This window comes from Dermacentor albipictus, chromosome 5 (genome assembly GCF_038994185.2).
Source record: "Dermacentor albipictus isolate Rhodes 1998 colony chromosome 5, USDA_Dalb.pri_finalv2, whole genome shotgun sequence".
NCBI classification, from domain to species: domain Eukaryota; kingdom Metazoa; phylum Arthropoda; class Arachnida; order Ixodida; family Ixodidae; genus Dermacentor; species Dermacentor albipictus.
In genome coordinates, this window is record NC_091825.1 from 114,856,653 (window position 1) to 114,867,371 (window position 10,719).

General features: G+C 42.6%; 1 protein-coding gene and 1 long non-coding RNA gene across 5 annotated transcripts in view; one reads left to right on the plus strand and one right to left on the minus strand.

The window, feature by feature from the left end:
- The window catches only part of Oatp30B (Organic anion transporting polypeptide 30B), a 341,602-nt gene extending 333,535 nt beyond the window's left edge, over positions 1 to 8,067 (plus strand). For all 4 annotated transcript variants that reach the window (XM_065454801.2, XM_065454804.2, XM_065454802.2 and 1 more), the window contains 4 exons: positions 2,408 to 2,598; positions 3,700 to 3,764; positions 4,630 to 4,753; positions 5,441 to 8,067. In XM_065454801.2, the coding sequence (XP_065310873.1) occupies positions 2,408 to 2,598; positions 3,700 to 3,764; positions 4,630 to 4,753; positions 5,441 to 5,795 (735 nt within the window). In that variant the 3' untranslated portion in view covers positions 5,796 to 8,067. The remainder of the gene's footprint in view (positions 1 to 2,407; positions 2,599 to 3,699; positions 3,765 to 4,629; positions 4,754 to 5,440) is intronic.
- Positions 1 to 10,131, minus strand: part of LOC135920515 (uncharacterized) — a 30,584-nt gene extending 20,453 nt beyond the window's left edge. The window contains exon 1 of the long non-coding RNA XR_010570272.1: positions 9,993 to 10,131. This is a non-coding gene — a long non-coding RNA (uncharacterized lncRNA). The remainder of the gene's footprint in view (positions 1 to 9,992) is intronic.
- Positions 10,132 to 10,719: the final 588 nt, after the last annotated feature.

Genomic DNA, 10,719 nt, shown 5'->3' on the forward strand with positions numbered 1-10,719 from the left:
GAGAAGAGATCATAGAAAGTTTCAAATGATTTCATTCGAACACCACAAGATTTACAAGAGCAGGTCTCTCCGAGGAGGCTCATTTAATAACTACAGCACGCTGAAAACGAGGACATAGGAAGGTGTAGACACAACAGAGGCACCGTGCCTATGCCTTCCTTCATCTTCATTTTCAACGTGCTATTGTTACAATCGACTCTTGTTAATTTGAAAACGCTTGATTCGAACTTTCAGTTTATTTGAACTGACACTGTTGTCCCATCAAAGTTATGTGTATTCCAATGAGCAAAAATTCCCGGTGATTCGAATGCGCAAGCATTTATGAAAGTTAATTTGAATATACTGTACTTTAACAATGCTCTCAGCAGCGTGCCAAATGACACGGCGGTGCCTTCGACTAAGCATTCCTCTGACCCCGCCATAGAGGAAAAGCTTAGGAGAGACTTCTCATCGCCGTGCACAAAGAAAAAAAAAAATGAATACATGGTGGAAATTTGTGTGGAGGCTTGTGCAGGCGTCTGCAAGCGCACATCACTGATTACTCCTGTTCGTGATGGGTTAGTGACTTCTGTTAGTGCCGCGGAACTGCCATGTACCCTATAGAGTCGATTTATAAGAACGTCTGAAATTTCGGGCGCAAAATACCTTCGCCTTCGGACTTTCCGGACATTTTGTCATGACCGCAGGTCCCAAATAACATTAATCGAAGCCACCACCACTGCCATTTTAATTATCGCGCCGCCTCGAGCCGGTGGTTTCGCTGGCAGCCGTAGCCGCACCACGACAACGCTAGGCCTAGCTACTTCGACATTCGATAGTGTTTGGTGCCGTGTTTTTCATTGAAACAATTTGCCACTGTTAGCAATGGCGCCGACTCCGCCTTTGTAACCCTCGCCAATGTTTTTGGACCGCGGAAAGCACAGCGCGTTGCATAATGCTGGTTGCCGAAAGTCAACTTTTGCGCGGTGAAGCATACCATAAGTTCAAAGGGGCAATAGTCACGGAACATGATATGTTGCCTTTTTTTATACACGCGTGCACCCACCACCTCCTATCACAGTACAAACACTGATACGCCTAATAGCTGACTGTAATTTGTAAATACGTGTGAATCAATCTTCTGAAACATGCACCACTGCAGGTGAGTCCTCCATTCGATTAGCTTCCTTTAATTCGAACAACTTTTTAGGCCCCTTCAAGTTCGAATTATCGAGATTTGACTCTGTTAGCCATGAAACAGTACCAACTCGCTTATTTTCTATCCTTGTTCTCTGAGGAGGCCTGAGGCCAAGATGGCCCTGACACCTCATGTCACTTTGGGTTCAATCCCCAAAGACTACGTGACATGTTCAAACTTATCTCCTCCCACATCTGCAGAAAGTAGTCATCTGCTGCTTTGTTTATGCCCAGTAGCTAGCACTGTATGCAGAAAGATTCAGCTGCCAGGCTACATACTAACCAACAGGACAATTGCACATGATGGCATATAAATGATAAGCTTTCAAACTCCATGCAGCTGTGCCTGCTTAATGTAGCTAAACACCCTTCTATTATTTAATTTCTCTCATCTACTGTGCCGTGTTCCAACCCACATGATATTGAGAAACATTAGAATGGAACATGACATCAGTTTAAACAAGTAGAGCATGCTTTGAGATTTCTTTGGGTATTCTGCATTTTGTTGACACATAAAACGGGCGAAAAGCATGGCCAGGCCTTCCATCTTGAACATGGGGCCGAAACTGCCATGCCAATGATGCCAGTTTGATGTCACAAATTTCACAGTATTGTTACGGAAGAATGAACGAAGAGAGGAAGAAGAAGATCACGAGACGCTGGCTGCTGCGGGTTGTTGGTGGTCAGCCATCTTAACTACTCAGACTCATTTTGTATATATATTGCAAATATAATCTTCTATACTCCCAACATCCCCGTAACAGTATCCTCATGACTTGTGGCCGTTTTAGCACAGGAAAAAGCCTTCCCCCCCCACCATGTTGCCACCTTCAGCTTTTCCCGAGTTGTCATGCATTGTAGTCTTTCTTCACTTGTAAACAATCAAATAGATTCAAGCAGCCATGGTAAAAGTCCATGAATTCAAGGGCAGCTGTTCTGGATTTCTTAATGTGCCTATCTTTTGCTTTTGTTTGTTTCGGACGTGCTTAGTCCCAGATCACAGTAAAACTGGTTTGTTTGGCTATTCCAGAAATGTAAGACTAATCTAGCACAGCTTCGTATTTCTTTAGTGTTCCTTTGCCTGGATAGGCATGCAAAGGTGCCCCGTAAACAGTGTTCCCATTTGTGTTTTTATTAGGAAAATGGTATGCATGTGTTAACATGCCATTTCCAATTCCTGTCCCCCTTGGAGCACGCTGTAACCTTTAGGTATGTCGGTTTCCTCGTGCAGCTCAACTACACGTCGTGTGCCTGCATCGTGCCTAATGTGACCATGAACCCCGAAGTGACAGCCGTACCGCTGGCGACCAGCGGGCCGTGTCCGCAGCCGTGTCTGGCATTCATCCCATTCATGGTGCTTCTGTTTGCCATGACTCTGGTGGTCTCCATCACGCAGATGCCACTGCTCATGATCATACTGCGGTGAGCCCGGCTGACTGCCGAAAAATGTTTCCCTTATCCCTCCCAACATGTGCATGACGTCTGTTTGAACATGCGCAAAATATCTGTTTCAATTCTAAATGATTGTCGACTGTTCATTTTGAAAGGGTAAATTAGTATCCACCTGAGAGTATGAATGAACTTTTTTTTTTTTCTGCATGTATGTACAGAAAATTGAGCAAAGCTAAATGCCATCCTGCCTGATGTTGCTTCAGTAGCGTACAGCTGTGATGTAACTGACATGGCTTGTTTAAAAAAAAAAGTTTGCTGTTTAAGAAAAATTTATATGGGTTCAAAGATTTGATCCCAGCCATCGTCAACCCTTCGAGGCGAACCCATATGTGTTACTCGCAGCAGAACTTTGACCACTTGTGTGTTATGCCGGTATGCAACTGCTTTTCCTCTCCTCTCTTATTGGTGTGCCACCACGGAACAATATAAACTGGTAAATTCACACCAGAGAGGCTTGTTTAGTCAAAGTAACAGTCCAGGGACTCGAACCTCCGTCTTAGTGTTTAGCTTCTTCATTCACATGGCTGATGAATGGCTGAGAGAAGTGGTCATTACTCGACTGAATTGGCAGTGTCTACTCTAGGCACCAGGGATAACTGAGGAAGTATCAACAGTGGAGGAGTGGCTAGAGTGCTTGCATCACCAGATCAAAATCTCCTTTGTCCAGTTTGGAATTTTATGTCACCATGTAGTGGGAGAAAAATGGGATGTTTTCATTGTGTGATACGTGCCTTGCCGTGCTAAATGGCCAGTTTCTTGCCTTTCCCATGAATGCAAGTGCTGAAGTTTAGTCTTGTTCTTAAGAAATGCTTAAATGTTCAATGCAAAAAATGGACACAGAGGGACAGAGTTGGCACATGTGAGCACTGTAGCCATATGAATCGAACCATGCATGCATGGTGAGTAGCGAATTCGCGTAGCCAATGGCAGGTAGCATGTAAAGCATGAAACTGTGGTGGACATATACAGGCAGCAAACAGGTATTTTAATATCTGTCATTGTTTCCACTTATGACTTCATTCGTGCAGGCACTAAAATCATGCTTAAACTGCTTTCTTTTCACGCTTTCAGATCTGTTGGTGAAGAAGAGAGGTCCTTCGCATTGGGAATGCAATTTGTAATATTTAGGTTATTTGGTAAGTGTGCAACGAACCGCATTCTGTGCCGTTAATTAGCATCTTGCACAGATTTACAGTAACAAACGAAATCCCTTTTTTTTTTATACTGTCCCATTGCTCATGCATGCACATTGTCTGTGTTATGCTAAGCTAATATTAGCTATCAATTTCACACCAGCAATATGAACATATTGCCGGTGTGAAATCAATAGCTCTGTATTAGAGGCACAGCAGGCATCCACATAGGTGAAAGACAGCACACATAAATGGAGCACAACTTTTTTAGACAGACAGCTCAAAGTTGTGTGGGATACCAAAATCATGGTTCCATTAAGCTACATATTGTTTGCAGTGAAATAGTTATCTGTCACTAAAAGCTTATGCTGATAATACATATTCAAGCATTTGTTCCTTTGTCCCAGCTCTCTTGTGTTCTCTGATAGTATACATATGAATTTTGAACCAAGCCTGTCATTTAATCAACCACCTTTATCTAACAATACAAGAATACAGCTTGCTTAAATGAGTTCGAGCTGCAATAGTAGCGAGCACGCGTTTTGTACAATACCATGGAAGCTGCAACTCAAAACATTTGATGGTTTTTACAAGCAAAAGAATTTAAACTGTTTAACTAAACAGACTTGTAACTAGTTCAAATAAAAAATCAGGTGTGCAATGAGGCTGTGTCAGTTCCAAAACATGGAGTCTTTCAAGCTAAATAATACAGTTGCAATAGTCAGAGATATGGCTAAGCCTAACATAGCCATAACATCTGGTCTTTTTTAGTATTTTATTCTTACTAAAATTTGTAATGTTGCGACACAATGCAATCTTTAGAATGTTTGTAATGATAGACATTGACATTCTTTGTATCTGCTTCCAGGTTACATCCCAGCGCCAATAATGTTTGGTAATGTGATAGATTCGTCCTGTATCCTTCGAAAGGCTCACTGCGGCAAGCCAGGGGGCTTCTGCTTAGTGTATGACATTGAGCAGTTTCGACTGAGGTGAGTTTCATTCAAATATTGCCGGTGCCTTGATGGCTCTAATTTTCGGTTAACTGCTAGAAATATTTCCAACCACACAAAATTTGGTCGTCACTGCTGTATCAAGCCTTCCTCACTGCACAATGTTACATCACGCCTTGCTAAGGATCCTGGTTCAATGGAAAAATTAATTTACCTTTTCTTTTAGTGCAAAGCAATCTTTGCCTACATTAGACACCTTGGATCCTCTTACACCGACCCAGTGACCCAACTTGTCTGCTAGCTTGAGCCACTAAGTACGTGCTCATGATTGGGATGCCTCGTGCTCCATCTCTTATGTCCCAAGTTTGGGACTGCTTGTGCACTGGGTCTAAAGCTAAATCATCGTCAATAAACTGTGCATGTATTCCATAAATGGCATGTGCTCGTGCAAAGTTTTAGTTTTTTTAAATGCGTGCCACACCCCCATAATTACATGATTTTTGCCAATTTTAAACGCCATACGCAGGCACGTATGCAGTCAATTACTAAGGTCTGCTGGCTCCGAATTGTTTGTTTCTTATGTTTTAATGTCTTAAATATTTTTGCATCACGAGAAAGCAACAGATAATCAGAAGGGGGCGAAGGACAGATGTGAAAAGCTCCACTGAGCCACACAACGTAGGAGATCATTTTCGCATTCACTCATTTATTTCGCTGTTTGTGTAGGTACATTGCCGTCTGCTCCGGCCTCAAAGTGGCCGCTGGGCTACTGTTCTTCCTCGACTGGCTTCTGATCACATGGCGGCACAAGCGCGAACTCAAGGAGGCGCCGCCCATGACGGTTGGAGAGATTGTTTCCTCCATCATCTCGCTCGACCGTCTTTCTGCGCTTGGCTGGGGCGAGGGCGAGCAGAAGGAAGATGTCCTCCCTCTGGGGAACTGTGCAGAGGAGATCATCGACAGTGGCCATGAGAATGCGGTCCACTCGGGTACAGAGCACGAAGAGAAAGACCGGCATTGTCAGCCGCTGCTCAGGAGCAGCACCGCAGCTCAGCCGGGCCCATCAGAACTGGTCTGCTAGCTCAACTAGTACGGTGTGTAACTGTGTATGAGTCATGCGGCGAGCGCCGAGTCATCTTCAGCCTCACGTGAACATACATGGCAAGTCAACAAATAACGCTAGAGGCTCAACCTAAGCCCTGCCGGCGCCACGCGTGCTTCGACTGAAAACACAATGAAAGCTAAGACGGACCTGCATGCTCATCAACTGTCTTCTGGTGGTGGAAGAAAGAATGGTTGCAGCTACCTCCGGCTGGGCTGTATTGCGATTTTCCAGAAGACCTCCCCCCTTGGCGCACGGAGAGCGTACGATGAGGTTGTTGCCTCAACAATCGGCCTATCGTGTATCGGCAACTAGCCCCAGGTTCCGGATGAAACCGACCACCTCTTGGTTCTACTAGCTACAAACTGCGGACTTGACATGTGGCGTAAATGCTGTGCAAGCACATGTCAGAGCCGTCAGACCCGTCGATGACACCGCCGGTAACAGAGAGCACGCCTACTAACATCACAGGCCTTGTTTCCGAGGCTCCTGAAAATGAAAATGACAATAACCACTACATCCAGAGTGGCTCGTGGCAGCGTTGGGATGTGGGAACCACTGTTCACAACATGTGCAGGTAATATGCAGACCTTAGAGTGCCTACAGTGCTTATACCCTTGGGAGATTTGATGGCGTTTCCGAAATGACAAGTTTCAAGCCAGCGCCACATCAAAAGCCGCTTAGCAAGCGTGCTTTCAGAGCGGCAGATCATAGCTGCAATCACCTCTTCGTTTTCTTTCCTTTTCTGCGTTGAAGTGATTATTTGCCAACGTTAGCCTACTGAGATTGTTTTCCTTGGGCATGGCGGCAGTGTTATTTTTGATGCACCGCTCGTCATCCACGTCACACGTTGTACAAACATTATCGTGTGGGGAGAATACGTGCATGTCGGTAGAAGGTAGTAACACACTTCCATTGGTAATGACAGGCTTTTTTTTTTTTCTCTTATCCTTCAAACAGACATCTTGCATTTACATAATGGCTCTCTTTCCACAACATTGTATTTTCTTGTAAAGTTCTTGTTTCTCGCTTGAAAACTGCTATGGCCCTCTGTTCCTTGTGCATTAAAGGGACATTAACATAATGACACAGTTTAAGCTGGCGAATTATCCCTTCAAAATTCTAATGTGCATTTCGTTGGTAGAAGAAATATACTATTGAAAAAACAGAGGACAAACTCGTCTTCTTGAATTCAGCACCCAAATCGTGGCATTGATGGCATCGTGACATCGCAGGTATCACTGCATCTTCTTTATGTTTGTGCCCTTCAGCAGGGAGTGTTCGCAGAATTTGCCAGGTTGGTTGTCCTTGTTATTTTAGAATGCAATTGACTCGTTTCTGTCAACAAGCAGTTATCCAGGCCTTAGCAGACACTACCGAAATCTATGAAGTTACACGTAGCCAATTCAGTAATTTAAAAAATTACACCTTCGCTTTTTTTTTTTTTCACAGCAAGCTTTTGCTTATAGGAGGACAAACTGTTCACAATACGAGCAATGTGATCCTCCAGTCTAGATGAAATCAATATTTTAATGTCCGTTTACGGTCTCATTTTTTGTCATTATTATTGGCACCTTTATTCTGGCCAATTTATTTCGAGTCGCCTTACCCTAAACACTAGACAGTAGTAACAGCATTTAATTGCAGTTATGAAAATTATTTTGAAATGAAATTTCGCTTTGCGACTGCCTCGTGTTGTCGATTACAAAACAAGTTGCATTCTTTCTCAGCTCGTCAGAAAATGAGAAGCTAGTTTCTTTCACTGCGCCCTCGACACCTCACAACCATGAGCATTAGGGTGATTTAGGCCTGTGTTTTGCGACATTCTATTTCATTTTTTTATGGACCCTTTTCCTAATGTGTAAGTTTGTTCCTCTACATTGCACATTTGCTAAACTAATGGTGGCACCAGTCGTTGTTCAAATGAAAATTAAGTTCCACCTGCGCGTGCCGGGGATTGCCTCTCACGCATGCCTTCGTCACGTCGCTTTTGTTTCCTTAACGTCGCCTCACCTACATTTTCCATGTCGTAATACAAGCAAGCTGTGCTTGTGCACGCTGCATGCAAAAACGACCAAGCCGCCATTAGTAGGGCAAACTGTCTTGCAGGAAAGCTAGCTTTACAATTTTCAAAGGGATCCAAGTGATAACAGCAATGCAGCAGCAGCCACGCCATATTCGAGCCAATTACAAAAGGCAGAAAGAATGTAAAATGAAATGGAGTGTTAACAAAACACAGTCCCAAGTTCAACATTCTCCATGCAATGACACGATGGCCGCGCCAGCTTGCCTGATATGGTTGCCTTATAAACTGTCACAATTTCGATGTGGTGACACTTTATCTGTGTTAAACTTGTCAAGTCACATCACTTGAGTTTATTTCCCTATTTTTGATGTGCCAGAATGCTTTATGCTTTATAAATAGGATGCTTACAAAAGCAAGAGGGTTTACGAATTGCTTCTCTTGCTATGTTTCTGAATCGTTCCGTGCTTCCTGGCATGTGTTTCATTACAGCAAAGAAGCAGTGCATGTTTTATGTGGCTTCCATTTTACGAATTAGTATTCTTCCCTGGTTCAAATATTTATGGCTTTTACAGCTAATATCATCCTAAGGTCATGTCTTGTTCTAAACGGTTCAGTGGACCAGATAAACTGCCCATGTGTGTGTGTGTGTATGTGGCATATCCTGTCATTTACCCTTATCTTTCTTTCACATTTTAATGAGAGTTGTAAAGCTACTATTTAATGTTCTTTTGTGAGAGGGTCACATATTGACTAGAATTTCATAGAAATCTGGTATTTTTTCTTCTTTCTTTCTTTCTTTCTTTTCTTGCACCTGTGGCAATAGCATTTATTCTTGTCCTAATCTGTGGGGTGCTGTAAGGTGAACATTTTACTCTTTATAAATGGCAACATAATCATTGCATTGACAAATACTTCACTCAGAAGACTGTTTCCCATCTCAACAGCGTGCAGCTTCTGGAATGTTCTGTACTTGCATTCATTTTATCTGATCTGATATCTGCAGCAGAAAAATACTTACACTCACTGCATGTTCTATTTATCGTGTTTCAAACAGCTGCAATGAAAACTGCATGCGACAACAAAGGTTACCAGGTGTTTGTTTCTCAACTGAAGCATGTTCACATTGTAACATCGACAATATTAATTTGAACTTTTTGTTCTGAAAGGAGCGTATTCCCATATAACTGCTGTTTTCTTCTCTTACATTATTAGCAGTATTGAAAGCTATGCCCAGAATTACATCTACACAAAGCTTACATCTAAAAAATATATATTCTGTGGAGCTTAGAAAAGGAAGACTGCTTTTAGGACCTTGAGGTTAGCTAAGCTCACCCTGTTTTACCACATCATGTACCACATGTCGTAGATAAGGCAATTTTTTTCTTGACCATTATCAATTTACGTATGTCCTGTTTCTTCATACACTATGTAAAAAACCAACTTCACTTGTACAGAGCAGGTAGACTTTTCAATCGGTGTTATCACAAATTGCACTGATGAGTTTATTCACAATTCCACTTCTATTTTTGAGCATAGTTCTGTTAACGACCCCTTACACATTGCACACATTTAATGAGCATCGAAACCTGTGACCATTGAAATCCACAACGTTCCATTGGATGTAATGTGTGGGATCATGTAGCTGACCCCACAGCGCTTGATGATTTGAAAGGTTATTGGTTACAGTGGTCGTTGAAGGTGTCATGTGATATGGGTGTATGGCTCGATGTTTTCAATTGTCAATGCTGGTATCGTGCGTCATAATGCAAACTCAATATGAGAAGTTACTTCACTGATCGAGTTTGCTTCTTTGTTTTACAAGAAAACTGAACCATATGATCACTCTATGGCCTGAAACACTAACGACTTGATGGAATCTCAGTGGTCAGAGTGAGCAATCCTGAAGTCGTGTTCAAGTGCATATGTGATACACTGTAAAATATTGTCACAGGTGGCTCTTGCCTTTCGAAATGTATATACATGTATGTCATAGATGAGATATTTTGACAGAGCTAAGACTTAGGACTTTCTTCTAGAGTGTGATAAGTTTGTGCACAAAGCCCTTGATGAGGGGTAAAAAGAGCCGCGCGTTCTTGCAAACTATGGCAATATCCACGTGCTGAGCATATGAACCTAGCTTGTGTTCCTACCGGGCACACTTGAAGCAGCCTTCGTCTCTTTAGTCTTGAAAGGTGCTTGGCCCAGCAATAGACTTGAGCACTCCACACATATGGCTTTCAATTCAAATCAAGCAGCACTCATCACACAGGAAAGGGGGCCTGTCCTGACCAATGTTGGTCCTGCATTGGACAGTGCTAGCTCCTCTTCAAGTCATGCTGGCCCAGTGATGTGACAACATCAGCTGGTATTGGCCCCCTTCTCCACTGCTAGGAAAATAAAGAAAAAGATTGGAGTCACACTCTTTAGGGTGCACTGCGTTTTGTATTTTCTATATTGTTTTTAGTGGGAAAGAAAGGAAAAACGAAAGTCCACAATCAGTGTATGCATACATTGAATACATTTTAGAGGTAAGTTATGTATAATAAAGGTTAAAGTTATGCAAGTGAGAGATAAGGAGAGAGTATTCATGTTGGTAGTCATAGGAATTATTTCTGTGTGCGCTAACTAAGAATAAAAAGCACAAGCCAGAGACACCCTTTTATGGTTAGTTTTTGGTTTGTGTAGATAGGATAATGGGAAGCAATGACTAGAGCATATATTTGAGAAATAGTCTGCTGCGCCTCCATCATATCATTAAAGTTAGTTCTTTCCTGTCTTGTGGTCTTTTGTATTGGGTACAGAACTGTACAGAATAATCTTGCTTTGGTAAACTTTTTGTACTCGTGATTATCTCTAGGAGACACAGCCTCAGATCAA